The 23983-nt window shown below is 42.0% G+C and overlaps 2 protein-coding genes across 11 annotated transcripts; one reads left to right on the top strand and one right to left on the bottom strand.

The window, feature by feature from the left end:
- Positions 1 to 3: 3 nt before the first annotated feature.
- On the bottom strand, positions 4 to 18471 carry MYO19 (myosin XIX). 2 transcript variants are annotated; one of them, XM_083806808.1, is made up of 25 exons: positions 18343 to 18471; positions 18053 to 18183; positions 16070 to 16214; positions 15153 to 15301; positions 14804 to 14917; positions 13900 to 14032; positions 13613 to 13682; positions 13145 to 13247; positions 12872 to 12968; positions 12293 to 12369; positions 11809 to 11899; positions 11438 to 11609; positions 11076 to 11149; positions 10861 to 10982; positions 9026 to 9139; positions 8447 to 8623; positions 7413 to 7559; positions 6825 to 6932; positions 5827 to 5897; positions 5316 to 5425; positions 3268 to 3431; positions 2653 to 2782; positions 2383 to 2468; positions 1729 to 2037; positions 4 to 800 (listed from the first exon to the last, which is right to left on the bottom strand). In XM_083806808.1, the coding sequence occupies exons 2-25, from the start codon at positions 18062 to 18064 to the stop codon at positions 672 to 674; spliced, it is 2904 nt and encodes a 967-aa protein (XP_083662934.1). In that variant the 5' UTR covers positions 18065 to 18183; positions 18343 to 18471; the 3' UTR covers positions 4 to 671. The 2 variants fall into 2 exon arrangements, with proteins under 2 accessions (XP_083662934.1, XP_083662935.1); XM_083806809.1 differs by lacking the exons at positions 15153 to 15301; positions 18053 to 18183; positions 18343 to 18471 and having other exon boundaries at positions 16070 to 16209.
- On the top strand, positions 4332 to 23947 carry PIGW (phosphatidylinositol glycan anchor biosynthesis class W). Of its 9 annotated transcripts, none has more exons than XM_083806840.1 (5): positions 4332 to 4986; positions 8170 to 8328; positions 10374 to 10433; positions 12890 to 12986; positions 18784 to 20348. In XM_083806840.1, the coding sequence occupies exon 5, from the start codon at positions 18798 to 18800 to the stop codon at positions 20316 to 20318; it is 1521 nt and encodes a 506-aa protein (XP_083662966.1). In that variant the 5' UTR covers positions 4332 to 4986; positions 8170 to 8328; positions 10374 to 10433; positions 12890 to 12986; positions 18784 to 18797; the 3' UTR covers positions 20319 to 20348. The 9 variants fall into 9 exon arrangements, with proteins under 9 accessions (XP_083662966.1, XP_083662970.1, XP_083662969.1 ...); XM_083806846.1 differs by lacking the exons at positions 4332 to 4986; positions 8170 to 8328; positions 10374 to 10433; positions 12890 to 12986 and adding exons at positions 18409 to 18544; positions 20476 to 20640; positions 22103 to 23077 and having other exon boundaries at positions 18784 to 19329; positions 19969 to 20100; XM_083806847.1 differs by lacking the exons at positions 4332 to 4986; positions 8170 to 8328; positions 10374 to 10433; positions 12890 to 12986 and adding exons at positions 18409 to 18544; positions 20476 to 20640; positions 22007 to 23077 and having other exon boundaries at positions 18784 to 19329; positions 19969 to 20100.
- Positions 23948 to 23983: the final 36 nt, after the last annotated feature.

Genomic DNA, 23983 nt, shown 5'->3' with positions numbered 1-23983 from the left:
ACCTTCACAAGATACTTAATGGTTTTATTTAAAAGTGGCCTACGCAGAAGAGCTGAATGTTTTCAAGACCCATGTACGCAACAAAAAGATGGTATGGGCACCCCTAGGGAGAACTTTGGCCCCTCAGCTGTGGCTAGGTAGTGCTAGAAACACATGGCACTTGTGAGATCACGCATAGTTTGGTCCTATAGATAAAAAGCAACAGTCCAGTGTTGCTTTTCCCTGAGACGTCTGCCTTTAGTGTTACAGCTGACTGCTACTTCCTCAGTCACAGGTTACTGAATGTTTGCGATCAGTCTGACTAACTGTGCCTCTCAACGAGAATCCAGCACACATCAGAAAGGTTTGCCTTTTTTGCTATCTCATTATCAGCCTCTTGCTCTGCCCCTGTAGTGCCAGAAGAGTTCTGTTCAAGTATATGCTGTTTAAAGCACTTGATCTAGTTTAATTATGTTGAGTGTTCTCATAGTGCTATTTCCTCTAATATGTGCGTGTGTGGGAGGAGGAATATCCCCCATGCATTCTAAGTTTGTAGTATATTATATGTACAATGCATCACTATAGAAAGCTCTGAGGTAGCAGCAGATATGGACGTTGAGTAATTTGAAAGCAGCAGCCTGCAGCAGTCCTTCCCTGAACGAAAAGGTTCGGTATGTGCAGATGGCCAAAACTTAGGTTGGAAGGAGTCCTTTTCTGTCCAATAAAATCTGGTTAAATCCAGTGATAGAATAGGCAGCTGTGTGGGGGCTGACATTAGCGTAATGCAGGGGAGACTTCTTACAGTGAAACTTGACAGAGCCCTAGAAGAAAAAGAGGTGGAGAGGTCAGTTGATGCTTTGCAGGGTTATGAGCTAGTTTGGCTATTCAGACTAACTGCTGCCCTAGTACACAAGCAACTGTTGAATATGACTAAGGGTAGAGGAAGACCTGCAGGGGTGTCCTAGTACGGATTGATTTAAGATAAGTGATTACTGTGAAGAGTACCAATACCACAACGTGCACTGAAGTTAGCTTAAACTCTCAGGATCTGAGTATTTAGTTGGTACTGCTTCTTCCGACTTATAGTAATTGTGACCATGCGCAAGTTATAGTCTTGCAAACATGATTTTAGGCAAGTTCAGAAATTTAACAAACAGGGACAAGTTGATGTGTAAATGGAGTGCAACCTCACAGAGAAGCTGGTGTGGGCTGTGGTTTGCTTTTAGTAAATGGTTTTTAATTCCATTCTGCGCGTGAGTAGGAGGTAAAGTACTGGAGAGTTGTTCCCTGCCTTCTGCCCTGAAAACCCTCCATCCTAATTAGTCTGCGTGCAGTCATCTGCACAGTGATGTTAATACAGAATTACTGGGATAGCCAACATCTTTTTCCCATATGGATGCTTTTTCTTGCTGTGATTTCCTGTTGTACAAATCAAATCCCCCTAAGCAGAAAAAAATATGTAGTACGTAACAGCAGAGCCCACATTTGAATCCTCTCCTGTCTGTTTCTGAAGCAGAGCTTTGATCCATTTATTCCTATGACAGACTAACAAGCACTTCCATGCTTAGGTCTCATTTCAGTCCTGTGTCTAGCTTGATCTATTGATGTCAGAATCATCCTTGCATATCTAACCCAGTGGACAAAGGAAGACTGGAGCCTGATAGCAGACTTCATGTCAGTACTGCTACAGGATCCTGAACTCATGAGAGCTTAGGTGTGCTGCTGACTTGAGGGTGTGAGGTATGTTACCTGTGGGAGAGCTCTAATGGAAGTAATGCCACAGCCAAGGAAATTGCTTTCTGTCTTGCAGCAGTCGCTCTCCTGAAGTACTTTCAAGCATGCGAGCAGGGACAGGTCTCTCCGGAGTCCCGCTACGGTAACAGGTGCAGCAGCCAGGACGAGGCTGAGAGGCCAGAACTGAATTACTGCACGTAGAGGCCAGGTTGTTTCCAAAGAGCAAGCTGATTTGGCTGACATTGCTGTAGTGCCAGGAACCGAGAACGGTGGCTTTTCTTCACCCTCATCCAATTCTGCTGCTGCCAAAGCAGCCATTTCTGCCTGATAAAGAGACGCAGAACAGTATTCCTAAACAAGATTCTCCAACATCTTGAACAAAATTTAAAACTGCAAAGCTAAGAGTCTAAAAAAATAGGCCATCATAAAGGATAGGACACCTTTTGGGATGCTTTCCCATTTTATAAAGATAATTAGGAATGAGTTTATTCTGCAGTCTCTAGCTGCCACCCTGCAAGCATTCATCATCTACACTTCAGCTTGAGAAGAGTTTCTGGAGACCTGTCAGTATTGGTTTTGTATAGTTACTTGACAGCAGTAGATTATTTCTCCGACAGTACAAAGCCTCAGTCACTCAATTTTAATGCTTTCCTGCACCAACGTACTTACTTTCCATTTCCTCCAGCAATGCTTAATAACATTAGCAGCCCTGCGCATCCTTTGGAAGCGATTCTTGGCTAACCAGGAACGAATAGCTGAAGATTTAATTAAAAGAAATGTGAGTACAAAGAATCTCAGCTTCTGTTGTGCTCAGTGTAAGAGAAGTCAGTTAAGCTTTCTCCATGCTCACTTAGCATATCCATTCTTCCTCTTTAAGTACCCAGTGTAGCTGAAATGCTACTTGCTGCATTATGCCCAGCCACACCCTTGTCAAATTACCTGCTTGGATGAGGGTTGCAGACCTTCTCTCCTTCTCAAGTTTCTTCTGTTTAAATCTTCTCCAGCAACACTGAATGCAAAATGCTTTCTCGTTTAACACCTCTGCTCGTTTAGCTTCAAGTTGCTCTAGCTGCATTGGGGATAGGAGTCTGCAGTTAATAGTCAGGGACAGCTGTTTTAACCCTTCTACAATCATTTGGTATTCTTTGGAAACCTGCATACACGTTTCAGTGTCCCAAGACTGCTTCTATTTTGAAGTGACAGCATGTCATTAATGCTCATTAGATATATATAAATTAAAATGAAAAGTGTAAGTATCTGAGGGGGGAAAAAAGAGTATGGGGGGGGGGAAGCAGATACTCCCAAAGTCACAGTAGCAGCTGGCTTAAAACTAGCTCCGCTGAATGGGGGTCCTTTTATGGCTACACCCTTTAGTATGCAAGCTTTGCAGAAGTGCTTTCTCTGCGTTTGTCAAAAAGAATTTGCTTAGACCTGTATGAATAGCCAAGTGTGTCAGCTGAAGCCAGGGAAAGCTGTAACTGAAACTGAGAGGACGCTAGCAGCACTAGGTATGAGTACACTCCAGAACTGTTAGCCAAGAAATAACACGCTTACCACAGAATTAGCCATAAATACTTTGGTTTTGCCACAGTACACTGAAGTGTTATCTGATCTCTTCCCTGTTGGCTCAGCAGCATTTCGTCCCGTGACAACATTCTGAAGTATCTCAAAAATGACAGAACATGATGCTTTGTCATCATCTATCACCGCAGTCTTGCCTGCAAATGAAGCATTGAAGAGAAGGGATTGCAAAACTGGTAAATCAAGAGCAAGTAACTGTCTTTATACTGACACTTGGCCACTTAGGGGGTATGCACCTACAACGGGAGTGGGGGAGGTGATGGCTGAGATATTACTAGTTCTAGCTATAAGGGAAAAAATGCAACAGCATAGGTTTTGCCATATGGTAACAACTAGAAAGGCAGCTCAGTGTGTACAAACTAGGATGTAGTTTGGGTGCTCAGGTGTTGTCTTGTTGCCTCCATTGCAGCCTGTTCAAACTAGCACAGATAACGATACTTTGGGTAGATCTAGACAATGAAACAAGTATGGGGAGGACTCAGCTGTTCTCACATTGTTTAAAGTATACTACCTGGAAATGTTAGAAAGCAACAGCAATGCAATTGAGAATGGATTTGAGCGGCTCAGTCCTAAGAAAATCTGATGAAATAACCAAAACCCCAAGCTATTAGCAACAAAGAGCAAAAAGCAAGGTGTTAGACTGATAGTGTTAATGTACTGCATGATGCAGGAATAGAAAACAAATTCTACACAATTCTACAGCTTTAATAGGGTATCGGAAGCAGCTAAAGGAATCAGGGTCACATACTAAGCAGGAGTTTATTGCAGCATTAAGAGGTTATTAAAAATGTTTCTAGGACATTTTTTTTTTTTTACATTACGAGACAAACATGTTAGCCGGATTAACCTATTTGGAAATAGAGGTAGACTTAATTCAGACCTGTCCTTGAAAGAGATTGTGTTGCTCAAGGCAATGCTGCATGAGTATTCTGCATGCCCAATGCCGGAACTTGATGGTCTTTGTATCTTTCCATCCTGGACACTATTTGCTTTTCTGCTGTACTTATTTCTAAGGAGATGAGAGCATTTTAAGGTACTGAAAACAAATATAAACAATTCTTGCTTACAGGAAGACATCTGGTGACTATGAGGCTAGGGCTAGGCTGATAAGGGAACCAAAAGCTTATCCATGTGTTTAGGAAATTGTTTTATTTTGTTTGCAGCTTATAACCTGCTAAAGATAAAAAGGAATAGTAACCTATCACAATGAGGCATTTCAACTAATGGGTTTCTAATTGATGGAGAAAGATATGGTGTGTAAGTAATTTTCCAGCCTGTACTTCATTACTTCATTCTATTTCGGCAAGGTTAACAGATTTCCAGCCATTTTACTTAGCTGAAATAGGCTGGTACTTACTGGTTTTGTTTTCTACGTCTACTGGTTACTGAGCAGACCCTAGAAAATGGGATTAATCTGGGAGAGGGAAGGGGTTTGCAGTAACTTGCAATATTAAATGTAACTACCTGATGAGCTCCTTCTTTGAGGGGCTCATACCAAAGACATTACCTGGTAGACTGGATTACGTTTTTTAAAGTCCATCCTCGCTCTTGTTTAGAAAAAAAGAATTGCATATAGAAGTTTGCAAAAGGCAGAAGAAGCAGCAGAATCCAAGTAAGCTAGAAGGTCAGTGTGTTTGGCAAGAAGACAAGGTGGAAAAAAAAAAAGGAAGGAGAAGGAATATAAGCAAAAAGGTAAGTGGTTTTCAAGTTTACTTAAGAGACAGCTCTAAATCAAATTATATCAGGGGGCAACCCCAAACACCATCATAACTAATTTTTCTACTGAAGAGGAACACAGAAAAACAGCGGTAAGATGAAAGATTTGCTGTCTTAAAAAAGAGCATGCTATATATATGCATTAGGCAAATTAGAAACTGAAGTCAATTTAGATAAATTAGGAAAATATTTTTGGAATAATGGTCTTGCTAAGTGCTGAATGTAATAATTGCATCTGATTTATATAATAGCAACTTGGTGCAGTAATTTATTTTACAGCAGAGGGATTATCTAAGGAAACGTACCTTTTTTCTTGGCAGTATGATAGTTGCTTTTATCACACACACTGTTTTTATTGTACCCACGTGATCTTCTCAGTATTTCATAGCGTTCAGTGAAACTTTCAAAAGAGATCCTGATAGACAAAAGTAGGGTTAATTCTAGGCAAGTATCATTTATTTACTATCTGGTAAGTAACCTATCCTTTGAGGGGAAAAAACGGCAGAATGGCTTTAAAAACTCAGCTCATAGACCGCAAATAAACTAATGTTACCAACTGGTAGTCACCAACGTGAAAGAAACTATAAACTTGCTGCAGAAATTCAGGAGGCTGTCTGTTGCCCAAAAATATTCAATTACTTTTGCTTGTAACAAAGGCTGGGCAGGAATTACGCTTGTTTATGATAACAGCAAGCTTCACCCCGTCAATGCTGAGCTGTCAATAACATGAATAAATATACTTCTGAATAAATAATATACCACTAATTGCTATAGAAATTGATCATGCAAGACACTTCACAAGAAGTTTGGACTTACCTAATAGGGAAGCCTGCTGCGCTGATGGTGATGGCTTCAACTATTCCACATGCCTGAAGCTGGCTGAGAACCTGAGACATAAATTGAGTTGGTTTAGGCAGGCAAACACTGTCTTGTTCTTTGTGGAAGCTGCAGTGAAGCTGTGCATGGGATGTGCTCAACCCAAGCCACATTCAGCTCAGCTAGTGTGTGCCTGGCATGCCTCACCACACTGGCAGTCAGGGAACAAATGGAGAGGGTGGACAAGGTGATTACAGGACTACTGAGTTACTGCATTGTACAACAGCCAGAGCAGGGACAAGGCAGTGCTGATACGGAGGGAAAATCCGCTTGTGCCTTCTCTTGTGGTATCCACATACCCTGCATTGACCAAATGCAACAGAACGTAGAAACCCAGTGTTGGTATTTTAATACTAGTGTGCAATCAGCGAATTCTCAGCATGTTTAAAATAAATGCAGCACTGCCTCAGCTGTTTATTTTCCCATCAGAGAAGGTTCTCTAGTTATAGCTTTAGCATCTGCCGTTCTTTTCCCAAAGACATGCTTGTCAGCTGATCTCATCTAAGTTGGCAGTCCTCCCAGACCAGACACCAGAAGATGCAAGCAAACTTACTGTGAGTATGCGCTGTGAGGATATCTGTGTGACCAGGGCAGCCAACAGCCAGATCACCCTTATCTACTTTGCAGACTGCAAAGATAGCTCTCCAAATGACCTAGGAGCACTTTGGTAAGAGAATTTCTCACAGAGCAACAAGTTGCATCTGAACAAGCTGCTGAGCTTACTGGTGCCATTTCAGAGGCATCATCAATGATTGTGAAAGGACATTTATCTTGGAAGTTGCAAATGAGAAAAAGCTCTTTTGAAATGTACTGTTTAAAAAAAAAAAAAAAAGCTTTGCAAGTAAATCAAGATCATCTGAGACCCAATGCAAAGCCTTGCATGTTGTCTCTAGGGAGCCTCTCATTGACTCAGTGAGGAAAGGCTTTTGAAGAATTACCTCTTCTCTTCTAAAAGTCAGTGCCTTGCAGTCAGCATTAGGCTTGATGCATCGGATGTAATGTGGTTTGGTGCTGTTTAAGATTTGCATGAGATTTTCAAGTGAACCCTGCAGAAAGCAAACACAGGTATAATTAGGGATTCTTCCTCCACAGGTAGTTAAGCTAATCACAGCTCTTCTGTAAAAACGAACTGTTTTTTTGCAAGAATGGCTCTACAGACTCAGTGTTAGCAGAGCTGTTCTTTAAGGACATCTCGAGCAAAAATTCACTCTATGGATGCTTTTAAAAATTGTTGATAGTAAATTCAGAAAGTTTCCGAAACTGTATCAGGGACAGCAACTGAAGCTAGCCCATCAAGAAGAACAAGTAGGAAGAAGCTTAATAAAAGCAGATGCCCAACTGTTAAAGGAAAAGGTAAGACTGGAGTGAGTTAAACTCTAAACCCAGAGAATATCAGAAGCCTGACAGTACTTAAGTTTTACATCCATCTCAATTAATAACATTTACCGATATTGGTTCCAGCTATATTGTTTTCTCATCTACTTACGAAGACAGCAGTAGAAAGTAGAAACTTGAATAGAATGTACCTTGAACTTTGACACCACTGTAACAACAGCTGCTTTATTCTGGGTTCTGACATTATTTTGGTTCCTTTCTGTCACAGGAAATAATTTTTGGAGCAAAGGGTCCTTAGAATTCTGCAAAACAAGGATGAGTTCTGGTGGAATGGGGTCCTGCAAACACAAACATGACTCATTAGCATTTGGCCTTATGCAGAAAGCTTTGAAGATTACAAAAAATTCCACATAAATAAATGGAGTAGTATTTCTGATGCCAAGTGTGACTTAACCGCAGCTGTAGTTTCAAATCTGTCTACATACATTCATTCATAGTCAGATTTGAGAACAGAAAATAGTTTGGCAAAACATCTAGCAAATCTAGTCAAATGTATGACTGCTCCTAATGTTTTTCTTTTTATACAACTTAAGTGAGCTAGAAATCCAAGGACTAGTTTAATCCCAATTGGACAGTCTGCAACAAATATTAGAAAGTCTTCCTTTTAAATTAGAGTTGCTATTTTTTTCCATCACCATAGTATCATTTGCTGTAATTTCTGATTATGAAAGAACTGATACAGGACTCTCATATCTACAGACTATTTCTTTTGTCCTGTGATAGTACAATGAGGTCAAAACTTGAGTTTCTTGGTATTTTCAGAAGTTTCAATGGTGACATCCATGCTCTTGTTTCTCATAAACTTATCTGAATTTTTTATGAGGCTAAGTGCTATTTTTATGGCTATATAAATGCCCTGATGCCATTAACACTTCTGCATTGTCTCAGGAACAGAAGAAGCCCTGATTTGGTAATACATGATCCACTTAATCCTCAGCTGAAGGGTCTGTTAAAAAAGATTTTACTTGTGCCAGTGACCGTTCACTGAAAACCAGACTAAGAACATGATCCAATTCTACATGGCCTGAATGGTTTATTTGGAGCGAGGTGAGCAAATTCAGTAAACATTGCTGAATATACATGCTAGTGATGTTTTAATTTAAAATTTCTTTTGGTCTACAAGGTTTTGTTTTGTTTTGAAACAGCTGATTCTGAAAACATCTACCTTGTTTTTCTCCACCATTGCTTCCAGCTGATAGCAGACTTTGCCAGCATAATGTGAAATAATGAAGTTAGGCTTCTTGCTAAATTTGTCTCGACTTAAACATTGATTATCAGACAAGGCTTTCTCAATCCGAGTTTGAAACAGGTCAGGGTTAGAGGATCTATTCAAACGGCATTCCTGCATAACGGACAAGACAAAATTGCAGCATTTTGTATTAGTGAAAACCAGCTGTCTTTAATAATTAAAAGCCAAAACACTTTAAATTAAAATCATAGCCATTTTGCTTTTAGAATTGCTCTTGGTATGTAAGCCCTGTAATACTGTGGGGTTAAAAAATGTAATTGAGGCTTCATGTTTGAATCAAAACATCCTGGATCAGTGGAAGAAAAAAAGAAAAAGACTGAATAGAACAAAGAAATGTCATGATTGTAATGAGCATTTAGTTTCAAAAGGTAAGCTCTGCAGAAAATTGTAGCTGGCAAGTTTCATACTAATTTAGTATTCATGTTTTCTTTGGGGGCTTGGGACAGAAGGCAGGCAACTAGGCCAGAAGCACTAGGACTGTAGGTGTGCACTTACCTCATTTAGCAAAGAAAAAATGCTGAGAGGATTGCCCTCGATTAGATCAAGACAGTTCTGGTTGTCCTGGTAGTTTATGAAAGACCACTGTAGACCTTCAGCTGCATATTCTTCCTGAAGTAAGAGAGAAACTGGATGTTCTGCAGCAGAGGGCACTAGAGCTCAAATAACTACATGGTTTTTTTTTTTCACAGTTTGATGCAGTTACTGTTTAACAAGTTAATCACAGACTCAGCCTACTTATTCAAAGACAAGTTCACGTTCAATGGAAATCTTAAGAAAAAAAAATGCTGAGGATGTTTTTACCTCAAGTAGCTTTTGCGTATGTAGCAGCAGCTCCTATTGGAACAGTTTGTTTCATCATTTGGGAAATTTACAGATTTATCAGTGAGACCTACAAAGCTGCTTTACAAAGTAAACAGAGGCCAAGACACTGAGACAAACAGACACTAACAAATAGACACTAAGCCTCTCCTGGCTGTACTGGTTTTTCCCTTGAAGTGCAAGGAACGCACAGAACTCCTTAGACTGGGACATAGCCCTAAACCTACCATTGTGTGCCAGACTTTATTAACTTGGCTCCATTTAAACAAAGCCTGATCCAAAAGGAAATGGAGAAAGGCATCAGTTGAAACAATTTGTACAATATTTACGCCGAATTATGGAACAAACTGTCAGGAGTGCTTAACAAGCAGAAGCCCTGAACAGTTATTTTAAAAGTCTCCTGCCAAGAGCTTGCTCAGCATAGCCACTAATGGCATTCAAATGGTTTGGGACACAGCCAGATCAAGAGAGGTAAGAGGGCAGGCAGGAATTGGCAGGAGTGCTACAAGCAGGGGTCGTGAATTAGTTTCAAGGAAAGTAACTGTGTGCTTGAACTTGGTTTCCATCTTTACTGACCATTAACCCCTGGCATACTGATGAAGGTAGGTGGGAAAAAAAAAAAAAGGCATATGAAAGCACAAATAATTGGCAAAGAGGTGCTATTGTCCTGAATAAGTTGATATAACTATGTTGTGAGGCAGAAGGTGCCATCATGTTGGTGCCATTAAGAAAACAATTTCCCAGATTCCAGTTAATGGCAAAGATCATTGGGGTAATGCATGTGTAATGTAGAGGAATTAACCAGGACAGAAGTACATCTATTAGAGAAGCACTCCAGGTCTAGCAGGGGCTTTGTAGCTCTCAGAGCACTCAGATGAGAACTTGAATTAGCAGTGCATGCCCAGTTAGGTAGGTGACTGCAACGTATTTAGCATGGAGCAGATATGATCTCTGTTGTGAAAGACAAGTCTTGTACTTCCTCATTGAAGAAAAAAGCTGATGTGCAATCTTTTTGTCCTTAAAGGCACTGGCGTGACAACTGGGTTTATGAAGCTGTTCTCCCGTGGCAGAAGGCCTCCACAAGGTACCACATACTAGTGATGTTCACATTACAAGATTCTGTTGGGTTTTCTGTGCTGGCACTAAGTCCAGGTCTAGAAACTTTATACTTAGTGAATGGTTGTGAGCAGCAGCTTCCAAGAGAGTCACGATGTAGTTTTACACGTTCAGCTCTCTGAGAAGAATGCAAAGAGTTTAACAGGCCACAGAGCCAATGGAGCTATGTAACTGGGAACAGGTTTCCAGTACCCCAGAAGAGTTAACTGTCTCATTCCAGCAACTGCCCCACTCTTTCTTAAAAAAAGCAATTTTTACTCACATCCCACTGTTTTTGTGGCATTATTTGCTTAACTGAAGGTTGCAATCTGACCAGAACCACAAATGCAATTAGAGAGACAAAAGGTGCTGTTTTAAAATCAGATATTTGGCATTTGATCTTAGTGGAATATTACCTGTTGTGCTTTCAGATAGTGTGCTACAAAGTGCTGCTGCAGTTTCTCATTGGCATAGTTAATACAAAGCTGTTCCAAGTTGTTTTCAGGAAAGGCTTCAAAACCGTAAACATCCAACAAACCTAGGAAGAATATGGTAAGCTAGTGCATTTTGGTCTAGGAGTAGATTGAAGGATTTATGGTTACTCAGTTAAACCAGGGATGAATAACCGTACCTATGAAGCTGGTCCACGCTGACTTATCTGCATAAATGCTTTCGTTTATGACCAAAACAAGCCATTCAAATAATCTGCAGACAATGACAACTGGATTAGTTGGAAAAGAGCTTGCTTTTTGTACTGATCCAACAAAAAAAGTTATGACACGCTGCCTGGCTTAAATTAAACAGCAGTTCTCTGAAAATCTGTTAGATACTGCAGCTATGTCAGTATGTGTGACTGAATCAAGGGTGTATCAGGAGAGAAAGGCAGGGTTATACTATTATTGTGTCCAAGCAAAAAACAGAGAAAGTAAGTCTCCTTGACCTCCCTGTTCCCTCACAAAAATGAAGTGGATTGGCACAGCAGCGTGGCCTTACTTAGCGTAGATCACTTTGGCGAGGCAGTCTCTCCTAGTCTCACATTCTGCTCTAGAGCATGGCTTCTTGAAGACTTGCTGTTGTTTTCCAGCAGTTATTGTTCGAATTCGTAATGATTCCAGTAGCTCCTCAACCGGTATCTTCAGCAAGTCTCCAGTGATCTTCACAAAATCTTATTCAGGCAAGAAAATGTTGGAAGATTATCTGGAGTGTCAAATGAATGCAGCCCCTTTAAAGTTAGGGAAGGTCTAGAGATTATACCACAAAATGGCACTTCTGTGAACTCACTAACTTAAACGTGGGATTTTGGATCTTTTTACCCAAACCCGGGAGAAAGTACTCTTCAGAGTACGGCATGCTTGTTGCCTCACCTTTGATTTTGTCATCTAGTTCACAAGGCTGAGATTCATCCAGTGGATTAGAAAATTGAATATTCCCAAGATGGAGAAGGCCTGACAATACCTGCAATATAATCAAGCACTGAGTTTTCTAAAACAGAGCTCTTCCTCCAAGGCAGCATCCTCTTAGCCTTGCCCTTGCCACATGAACAGGGCAAGTCAAAACATTTCTACACACAAAAAAAGCAAGTAGATTCCAAGCTTCTACGGTAATTCCTCGTGCTGCACTACTGAAGGAAATCTAAAGCTCACAGGTGCAGGCTTTTACTTAAAAACTAATATTTGGTTATGCAACATCATGTGTAGCTGCAGGCTCGCCAGGCGATATTGCTGCATCTAATACCAAACAACCCATGCTCTGGACACTGATACAGATTTACTTCTGTAGAAATCCCACACTAAAAAGACATTCTGAACATCATCGTCAGCCTCGTGGTGACCATGCATTGTACCTGACCTTGAAAATATTGTTCTGCGTGGAGCGGTCAATGCCCAAGTGAAACATTGCATCCCTGGTCACCTCGAAGCAGTCCTCTGAAAAGCCAAACAGCTGTTATTCAAAAGGAAGCCATGCACGCAGGCATGCAGAACACTCTCCACCACGTCCAGTTTAGCTGGAATTGTCAGAGGAGATCAAGAAAGCCAGATACTCTTTAGGTAAATCCCAGAGGACGAGCTGGAGAACCAAGTCACTGGCCTAGCACCGACTCTGCGGGGCTTGGAAGTTAGGCAGCAGGTTGCTGAAGCACATCCAAAGATGAGACAGTTTCTAAACATAACCACAGAGTGATGCAAATTCGCGAGGCCAGAAACCACTATTTCAAGTCAGGTGAAAACCGTTAACAGTGCAAACTCAAACTTAAAACCAAATCACGTTAATGCTAGTGGCTTTGCAAAATGTCTGTTGAGGCCAGACCAGGAGCCTGTTGCCTGATCAACCTGGGTCATGGGATTTAACGGGACAGAGGCATTTTTGCCTGCCTTCCTTCAAAGTTACAGCTGTTATTAACGGCCAGTCTGTGAAATTGATCTTTACCATCTAAATTTCTTTCAGAATTTGGCAGCCAGCGGTAGTCAGCCCCTTCTGGAAGGTTCCATTCCAGCCTCTCCTCTGCAGTGGCACCTTTTGTGATCTGGAGACAGAAAACAAGGTAATGACTGGATTCTGCCTTTGGTATTTACATCTCACAGACAAGGAAGAATAATGGACTGGGGGTATGATTTAATTTGGAAGCTGCAACTGCGTTAAATCTGGTGATTTCATACCCACTGTTTGTCAGAAATATCTAGCAAAATTAATTGAACACACCTGATAAAAAATATGAAAGTTTCTCTCATTGGGGGCCTGATAGGCAACTCTTGTCTTCTCCAAAAGGAAAGTCTGAATGGAGGCACTACTCAGATGGTGGAATCTAGAGGGGAAGGGGAAAAAAAAAAGAAGCAAAGATTTTAACCAAGTTCCCTCACCATTTGATAAGTGTTCTGTTGTCACAATACAGACTGACTAGGAATGCCCTGCAGTCCATCTTCAGTTTTGTGCAAGTTTAATATAATAGTTTATTCAGAGTTCTTAAATGCATCTCTGTTTTTCCATTTCTCTCTTTTAGATATCAGGATGAGTGCTGGCAGAAAAAAATAAGAAATAATAATGTAAACTGCCAGCAGATCAAAATATTTTCTAAAGACATTGAATATTCTCTGGCAGACTTTAGAAATAGGTTTGTAAAAATTTAAAGAAAGAAGACAGTAGATAAGCTTTTTAAACAGTAATTATTACCTGTCTAACTGAAGCTGGATATATTTTCCAAAACGGCTACTGTTATTATTCCTCAGGGTACATGCATTTCCTGTGAAATTACCAGTGACACATACAGCATAATCAGAGTGGTTTTACTCTTCCGTGCGGGACATACAGACATTAAGGGTGATTTGTATACAGTTCCAGTATTTGAAGAGTTTGTCTTTTAAGGAGAGGAATGAGAGGTAGCTTAGACTTGTATATTAACAAAGAAAATTCCCACCGTGGCCACTACTTGTCTTTGCTGTTAAAAAAGCTACTTTTACCAAATGCTTCCATGACGGGGTTGGAATCCAACACTCTCTTCTCTATCCTTTCCACAGTTTCATTGTCTTTTGGGGAGGTAACTGAAGCAGCAACAGAAGCATAAAATTTCATAAGGCAGCGAGATGTCCAGGTCTGCAAGAGACAGACTTGACAGTAGGCCTTTGTTTTTACTGTTATTAGTTATGTCAGTTAGTGAAACAGTGCTAGCTTCCGAAAACACAGTACGCAGCTGGCGGTGACGCTAGAGAGTAACTATCTCAGGTTTATAGCTCTAGTTCAGCAGAAACTTTCTGTGCATATCCTTACGTGCAGCAGGCACATTTAAATCCTATTGAAGCGCTTTGCTGAACAGCGGTTTTACTGAGATGTAACCATCTGGAAGCTCAGCTAGAATTAATAGCTAGTACCTTAACATGAATTGAATGTAAATGCACTTTGAATCATTAACATTCAGCAAATCGTTTTGTTCTCAGGCTTAAAAATATTCTCAGTTATTTTGCAGAATAGGAATGGATCATTACAGAAGGGCCTAGGATAGGATCTGAAGTATCCTACCTCTTTTAAGTCTTTATATAGGGTTTGCTGAGATAATAGCTCCCTAACAGCCTAAGCTGAGACTTTAACTCAGGTGCAATTCCTATCAAATGGTCCAAATATAGCCCTTCCAGAAGTGACAGATGTTACCTAGAGAGTAGTTATATTAAGTCTATTTGATTGCAGCGATCACTTAATGCTTTATGCATATTTCAAGAGAATCTTGCTAGAGCAGACTGGCTACATGCTCTGTCAGAAAATTTTTTTCCTTCTTCTTTGCTTGCTCACTGAAATACTTTGTACTACAAATCACTACCAAATTTCAAAGCATAAAAACAATGTCAGGACAATAGAAAAAAACTTCCTTACCTTCCCAGCACCACTTTCTCCACTAACAATTATAGACTGGTTTATGGGGTCTATCTGGCTTTGAACATTTCTGTAGGTTTGTTCAGCCACTGCGAAGATGTGAGGTTTTAAATCCTGGCAGTAAAGCAGAATATTCATGTTTAAGAGAACAGCAATTACACAGTTCTACAGCAATGGGCAGCAAAGGTCTTCACACATTTATCTGAAAATAGTACTGCTCTTTTAGTAGAACTCGTATTTCAGTAGAAATGGGTTTTATCCTTTAGAATTATTTTGCTCACGTAGAGATTTTGAAGAACTTGAAATCTGGGTTCTGCAGGAGGACAATTATTTCAAACATAAGGATTACCTGGGGGCGAACTGCAACATGGTACTCTCTCATAAGCTCGGGTGAATAGAGGCAGGAGATAGGCTGAAATGGGTTTAAAGCCACCAGGCTGCAGCCAGCATTTGTATAAAACAAGTTTACAGTATATCTTGCTTGAAGACATTTCAGAACTGAAAGATACACCTTCTATTAGTGTCTTTTGAAAAGTATATTCAACTCTTCCTGTTCCTATTTGTAACAAAAATCTTCAGAATGTTATCTATTATGTTTAACAGAGAATGGGAAGGTGATGAAGAAAGATCTATAGATATAATATGCATAAAAATGCCTTTAAAAGTTGCCCGTGTTTTTAAAAAGCTTAACGCATGTTAACTCTTCAGTTCATTAAATCCTGTGCTTGTACGAGGTTTTCCACAGTAAGTCCTAGAAAGCAAAGCCATTCATTTGCAGAACAGATAGAGGCAATAATTCCCCGTCTACACTAGGAACAGATCTTAGCTTGTCTCAAAAGGGCTTTTAAAAGTCAAGTGAGAAGTTTACTTTTCAAAACTAATTTCATGGGCATATTTTGAGTCTATGTCAGAGCCTTGTTTTCTGATATGTTCATATAAACCACAACTGCGATCACAAGGTCATCCAAGAGTCCTTCAACAGCATGAAGTCTCAACCACAACCCCATGCTACCTGAAGCAACAACACAAATATGAGTTCTGCAGGCAGAACTTGCTGAGAGATCTGTATGGCTTAACTACAATAACAGTATTGAAAAAGAAAAATTCAACCAAGACAAACGTGACTAAGTTAATTTTAATAGGCTTTGAATATTTAACTACTACGTTCATGATAATATGAATGTGGCCAGAACACTAATGATATGTATTGGCAGACACCAGGGAAAGTGATTCCTCGGGAGATGCCTCTCCTGGCTGGCTGCTTACCTGTTGTCATTGTCACCGGATTAACTTTGGTGAGGTCATCAAAAAGATGCAGCTTCTCTTCATCACTGAGAAAAGCTCTAACCTCTTCTTCAAATGGTTCACTGAGGTCATTCTGGATGACGGAATCTTCTTGTTGGCCATTTACCTAGAGAGGATGTTAGGTCAGCACCAGTCCAAGCCTGAATATAGCTGGACTTTCACCTCATCCCCCACAGGTTATAGCTCTTCTACTGCTTCCATATAACAGCAGTTCAGGCTCAGCAGGAATCATAACTTAGTATATTTGAGCTCCTGTTCCTCCCAGTTTGAAAGCAATGTCCTCGCCCTGCATCAATGCTTCCCATGGTGTAGTCTGTTTTTAGAAAGTGTTATCTGGCATATGAGAGCTGGCAGGCTGACAACACTGTTTGTAGGTTGAATTCATTGCTGGCAATTCTGGCTGTAAGCGAAGGCACTCGGAAAGAACGTGCCCTTAAACTCACGCTATCCAGTGCTAGCAAATGTCCGGGTCATTCAGCACAGATACACTTGTGCAGTGTTCTTAAATGGTATATTTCTAAGCCCATGAATGTCATGCATTCAATGCAAACGCTGCCTTGGGCAGAGGGAAGCAGGAAGGACTAGCTGCAGAGGCTAAGGCAAAGCTGAAAGCTACTGTGGTCCAACATAACAGCAGTTTTCCTGGGAGAGACCTTCATTTTTACAACGGAGATTGAGAGCCCCAAGACTGATGTTGCAGAGTGCATGCACTGCAGCCAGGGGAAAGAAACAGTAGCATTTTAAGAGGTGAAGACTATTAGGTGAAGATTTGACCCCTTTGAATCACTGAAAGTATTTAAATCTTAGCCTCTGGGCTCCCGTGTCCTTGACAGTATTATTTGGAAGGACACATTTGTTGCATAAACGTAATGGAAAACTTAGAAGAGATTTCAGGTCCTGCTTGTTATTTTTGGGCTAGAAGGGAAAAGACACCAGTCCTGGTTTTTACATTCTGGATATTCCTTTGCTGTTCCCCTTCTCCTTGACAGAAACTCCTTCAAAGTAACCCTACTCATTCGTATTTAGTAGCATAGCTATGCAATTCTTTACAAGTTAACCAAGTTAATGAACAGTATCACATTGTTTATGCACAAAAAGTGCTAAATTCAGTTAGCAGCATTCTCACTACATGAGCTAAGCTCTTGAACCGAGAGGAAAATATACCACAAAACCCCATTAACACATTTCTAAAAAAGCAGCAAGAATAACATATTCATTTAGCATTATTATCTTTTGCAGACAGCATAAGATACTAATTTCCAGTAACAGAAAATTTTAGGTATCAAGGAAAAAAAATGCTTAGCAACGTAGTTAAGCTTTGCCATCAAAGTGATTTCTGTCGTTCTCTGAATGAACATTAGAAGCTTGCTGCTTTCACAGAGAACAGACACGCAGCTATGGGATACCCCATGGACAAGATGAGTTTCTGCCAGCTGCCCGTTCTTCCTCTGCCTTCTCACGTGCTCGCTGTATTATTCTGGCACCAAACAAGTTCTTAAGGAGCCTATTGTGCCACCGATATTGCAAGTCCTGAGAAGGAGCTCCTTTCTGCTCGCCTCCACCCTTTTGCTCAACATCTCTTCGTTCGAGAAGAAATGTTGATTGCTTAGCCAGAAGAAAAACAGTATTTGAAAACAGGACTTGTGACAGCTACACTGCACGGCTCACGCGTTCGTTCGTTCTGCTGAAGAACTACCCTTAAGGATACACTTGCTACGCGTATTAACGCTTGCCCCATTAATGCCAATGGCATAACAAACATCACCTCTTGGTGTTAGTAACGCAGCTCAAAACCACACGGTTAATACGTCCAGCCGAGCTCCTGAAGTAGGGGTGAATATACGTTAGGAGTTACCTAATCTTAACTGCCCGGAAACAAGCCAACGTTTCCATCCCTGCAGTAAAAATGTAATTAGCAAACCCAATTCCTGGTTTCCTTTTTACCTGCTTGGGCATCTTGGCGCTTCCCCAGCGCGGCGCTGCGGGTCGGTCCGTCCCACCCTAGGGGACGCGGGAGCGCCGAGGTGTTGTGGCCTTCGCCCTGGGGTCCCGCATCCAAATCACACCGAGGAGCCCTTAAATAAAGCAGAGGCGTTAGCACAGAGCGGCCGCGGTCGCCCTTCACTGCGGGAATTTGCCGATTTCCCCGGCTCGCTCTGACGGGGGAGGCGCGGGGCGCTGGCGGCGGCCCTGGGCGGGCAGAGCGGGCCCTGCCCGGGGAAGGGGCCGCTCACCGGGGCCGAGGGCAGCCGGGGCGGCGGGAGGAAGGGCGGCAGGAGGAGGAGGAGAAGAGGAGGAGGAGCCGGAGCCGCGGCGGGGCTACCCCGTGGCGAATCGGGCGCTGCGGACCGGCAGCTGCCGCCCAACGCTGAAAGTGCGGGCGCGGAGCGCGGCTCGCGTTTACCTCAGCGGGAGGAAGGGGACCGGGGCGCTGAGGTGGGGTCTGGGACGGCCTTCCCTTCCCTTCCCTTCCCTTCCCTTCCCTTCCCTTCCCTTCCCTTCCCTTCCCTTCCCTTCCCTTCCCTTCCCTTCCCTTCCCTTCCCTTCCCTTCCCTTCCCTTCCCTTCCCTTCCCTTCCCTTCCCTTCCCTTCCCTTCCCTTCCCTTCCCTTCCCTTCCCTTCCCTTCCCTTCCCTTCCCTTCCCCACTGACTCTATCTCATGCTTCTGATTTCAGCACAAGAAAGCAGGATGTCACAAAAACAGCTGAAAGAAGCCTTTATCAGTAACCTGAACGGAACGAGCTTGCTGGAAGTTTCACTGGGCTTGCCTCTAGCTCCGCTCTGTCTGCTTTGCAGAGGACTCCTCTTGATTTTGTATTACCTGCACAATGGGAAGCCTCTGAGTTCAAGAAAATACAGCCTGCTGCTGGACTTTGTTGTGCTGGTATCTCCTCTCCTGTTCTCCTGTACAGTCCTGTCTCCAGTCATCTTTTTTCCGCCAAGCATCATTGCAGCCATCTGTGCAGGAATATTTTCTAAAATATACAGCCAAAGAAAACACGATACCAGAGCACCTTTCAGGCAAATTGTAAAAGACTTCCAGAAGACGTACTTGGATTCAGAATACATTCCAGCAATAACTGCGTTCCGTGTTTATGTCAACGTGCTGACATCGATCGGTATTTTAGCAGTGGATTTCCCACAGTTCCCAAGGCGATATGCCAAAGCTGAGACCTATGGAACTGGAGTTATGGATTTGGGGGTTGGAGCTTTCATTTTCGGTAATGCTCTTGTTTGTCCTGAAGTTAGACAAAAGTCATATGTGACGCAACCAAAATTTTCCCATCTGGCCAAGCAGGTTTTTTCCATCTGGCCGTTGATTTTCCTTGGCGTTGGACGACTCCTTAGCGTTAAATCTATTGAGTATCACGAACATACTTCAGAGTATGGAGTGCACTGGAATTTTTTCTTTACCTTAGCATTTGTGAGGCTCGCAGCATCTCTACTTTTAGCCATAATTCCAAAAAATAAATCTTGGATTGTGGCTATGAATCTCGCTGTACTTTATCAGCTTATTCTTAACATTACCCCTCTGAAGACATTTGTCTTGCACGGCAGCAATGGCAAAAATACTAGGGTTGGCTTTTTCAGTGCCAACAGGGAAGGCCTGCTCTCTCTCTTTGGATATCTAGCCATATACATGGCAAGCGTGCAAGTAGGGCTCTATCTGATGAAGCGGAGAAACTCAGTCAAGGACTGGATGGAAGCAGTCTGTTTCTTACTGCTGACCGTCCTCGTGTTCTTCGTACTTCTTCACTTGTCACAAGCACACGCAGACCCCGTGTCCCGCCGGATGGCCAATCTGTCGTACTGCATATGGGTCGTTGCTCACTGCCTGACTTTCTTTGTCTTCTTCGTAGTGACTGATCTCGTGCTGCTGTTCACGAAGCTTCTCGTGAAGGGCTCCAGTGTGCCCTCTTGTTGGAGCGTTGCAAAGCCCCCTAACGCCAGTAAAAAGGATGAAACGGAGGCTGTACCTATCAGAAGGGAAAGTGAGCTGTCGCACGCTTGCCTGATTAGTGCCGTTAATAAAAACCAGTTACTATTTTTCTTGCTTGCAAATGTTATGACTGGTATTGTGAATATAACGATAGATACAATCCACAGCAAGACTGCATTTACATTATGTATACTGCATTTGTATATGTTTTTTAACTGTTTAATTATGTATACATTGCATGCCAAAAATATAGTATTAAAATTTTGGTGATTCCACCCTGTCTTGAAGGGCCTAGCTAAACTTTATTTAGTGTTTAATTAAAACTGTATTTTAATGATATGTAGATACAATATTTTATAACTTAGTATTTATAACAGCTTTTTATGACATTTTTAATCATTATTTATATGTATTTATTTATTTTTAGGTTTTGTTTTACCAAATTATACTATCGGTACTGTTACCTGTTGGAGATGTTGCACACTTTCCTGAAAACTTGGTTTCTGAGATCATTTGCTGAATGCTTGTACTGTTTCTGTAAACACGTATGCAGAAGAGTAACGTTACGGCTAGTGTACTGCGGATTCAAGAGGTATGTTTATATCCAAGTGCTGGTAAGATTAGATAACACCATGTAGAGTAGAAGCCAGATGAAAAGTAAGAAAATGAGTACTTGTCTATAGACAGACTTAGCTGTGTCAAGATCTAGCTAGTTCAGGCCCTTGCATAAATAATATATAAGAATAATTCTTTATATAAAATCTATTGGATGAGTGGATAGTTAAAAACATGTTTTGGCCCCAGTCCTGCAAGGATTTATGCATATGCTTGACTTTGATGGCAGTAATTGTATGTGGAATGTTAATCATAGACTGAAATCTAAATTAGCCTTTGAATTAAAGCTAAATTTTATTTTCATCCTCAGTGATGAATAAAAATGACGACCCTATCTAAATATGATGCTCTGAATGATAAAGCCCCACTGCCGATGAATTCATAAAGCAGTTGGTGGAATTTGTGGTGCGGATAATAAGAGCTGCACAGCCTTTTATAAGAAAATACAAAGATCCAAAACTAATTCACCCCCAACCTGCATACCAACATGTTGTGACAGCTCATCTTTAGCAACACGGTAGAATATGGTCTTAAAGTACTCAAGGCTCACATATTTGTCTATAAAATTGTTTTAAACAGTAGCTCATTTAATACTGTATTTTGACAGCCGAGCTGTCTTCTAGTGGGAACAGTCTGTATGAATTCTTATTAGCAAACAGTGTCAAATGGAAAGAAGCATGATGCAGTGGGGCAGGATACCAGCAGAGTATTGGTAAGAGAGGTGCTCAGTTTCTCCATCTATCACAGTCTTCCCGTAAGCTCAGAGCAGAACACCCTTTTTGTTCACTTTCCTAACTGTGACAGTTCTTCCTGACCTCATTAAGTTGTTGAGAAGAGAAATACATTTAAAGATCATGAGGAATTCAAGAATGGGAGATACAAATACTTCAGAAGTGGAATACAAACTGTAGTCAATGATGGATGTCTAATGTCAGTGGAGTTACAGGAGTGTACATGCGCCATATTTCAATTGTTTCCTTGTCTATTGAATGCAATGAATCATAAAACCTAGGGAGATTAAGCCTCTAAATCAGATCCCTGAAGGCAGACATGTTGTGGAATATTCTTGAATTTATGGGGTTCTCTCAGGCTTTGGTCAACAGAAGGATGATGACTGAAGGTTATATACTGTGGACATGCTGAGTTTATGCTTGTTTACTTCCAAGTTATAGCCATATAGTCTTCAGAATTAAAGAAAAACAGCCTGTATTGTACTAGTTGCAGTTACTGTTGCAGACAAATGCAGTTAGTAGGCAACTCTGTCTTACAAACGATTATCATAGTTTGTAGCAGAGTTTCCTGGTAACTGTTTTTCTGGTACTTTGTTTTAAAACAATTCCTAGCCTTGTCTAGAGAAGAAAGGCTTCCATCACAACCTGAATGGCAGTACTCATTTGTGCAAAACTACTCATGGATATTAATTTTTGAACTGTTTGAAGCACAAGACCTGCAACGAGTTCTACCTGCGAGCACAAGTCTATCAGCGTGATTCAGAATTAAGGCGTTAATTGGGTGTGACAAAGCCGAGTTGTGTCTGGACAAGCAGCAAACTCTCTAGACGCCAACGCCATTTCATGAAGCAAAAATTCCGTGGGAGGTTTGCTGTGTCTGTGCAGAGCCCTGTGAGCAGCGGGCTGGTCGCAGGACTGGAGCTGTGGTTGTGGCAGCGCTGGCGAGCCGAGGGGCCCGTAGCGCTCGAGTAAAGTGTGAGAACAGCGCAGCACTGCGTGGCGGTCTCCCACTTTTAAAGCCATCTGAAGTGAGTTGTTCACCACTGAATTAATGAGGGACAATTAATTCCCATTACTTACTGTCAATAACCAACGTGGCAAATTCTGCCCTGAAGCAACCAGCAGTTATTAATACTGAATGTTTAGGCTATGAATAGATACAGATAATTAACCATGCTTCTGCAACAACCACGAAATGCAAGCGAGCATTCTTTGGTCCCAGAATCTGTACCAGAAAGGCACTGTATCGGCTCAAAAAGATGCAAGAGAAGTTAGCGCTGTGATACGCTGGAGACACTTTCTTCGTGTACACCTCAGTGCCTGCTAGCTCAGCGGCTGGCAGGGACAAGGGCACTACATTTCATTTCACAGCTGGGTGTGTTTAGATGAGTAAACTCACAGAGATCTACAGATATATGTGAAAATAAATCAAAATATGTTACATAATTAGTGAAAGTTGAATATATTTCAACTAGTAAGGCTAAAAATGGTTGAACTATAGCATGCCACTGACTTTAATGATTGTAAAGCAGAGGACTGGGAGAACAGAAATTGTTTCATCTTTGATGCCGTAATTCCACTGAATGACCTTTCTGTAGGGCTGCGGGATAGAAAAAATGTAGGTGAGTAGAGCTGATTGCATTTATCCTTAAGCTTGTTAAACAACGGTTACTCCTTACCAAATTTCATTGGTTTTAAGTGTGTCATTTTTTATTTTTATTTTTTAATTCAGACAGCAGCACGCCTTCCTTTCCAACCCAGTCGGGTCTCTTTTGAAGTCAAATATTACAATAAAGATTTCAGCCGGTATCCTATTTCAAAGCTCCCGTGGCTGGAAGCGCAGGCCTTTCTGCCAGGCGAGAGGATGGGCACGCGTGTGGAACGGCAGCGAGGCGCTGCCTCTTCCCTGTTCTGTAGGCAGCAAGGAATTTTCTAGCAGCGTGAAAAGCCCTTTTCCGTGGATAAATGACGAAGTTGAACGGCGGTTTCCATACATCTTTTATTAACATGCGCGTACGTAACCCTGAGCACGCAGGGTTTGGGGTGCCGATGTATGATCCAGGGACAGAAGTGGCCCAGGGGCCCGCATGAGCCCATGTCCACCACACAGTAAGGCGAGATGCTGCCGCTTGCCACAAAATGCCAGCTTATTTATTTATTTTTTTTGGTTAAGAAAACGACAAAAACAGCTGCAACCTGCAGCTCCTCATGGTGCTTCCGTAAGAGGCAGGTGGTGTGCCAAGTCAAAACCATCAACTCCTCCACGGTAACGTTTTTATAACGAAATGAGGGGAAAAAAAAAAAAATAAAAAGCCTGAGCATCGCCTGTGCCTGTGGTGAGGCCTTTTATGGGCTCCGGGCCCGGTCCCTCCTGCCCAGAGGCGGCAGCAGCCGCCGGGCTCCCCTCGGTGGCACCGGGGGGCTCCGGGCCGAGCCGAGCCGAGCCGAGCCCCGCCCCCTCACGGAACCCCCCCCAGCCCCGGACCCGTTCTCTCAGAGCCGTTTGTGAGGGGGCCTCGCCCCGGGGCTCCTCAGGAGGCCCCAGCCCGGGGCGGGGGCGGGAGGTAACGGGCGGGGAGCGGCCCCGCC

The sequence above is a fragment of the Anser anser genome (assembly GCF_964211835.1).
Source record: "Anser anser genome assembly, chromosome: 20".
NCBI classification, from domain to species: Eukaryota; Metazoa; Chordata; class Aves; order Anseriformes; family Anatidae; genus Anser; species Anser anser.
Note: the sequence above shows the minus strand (reverse complement) of the source record. Positions and strands in the feature narration are given on the sequence as shown.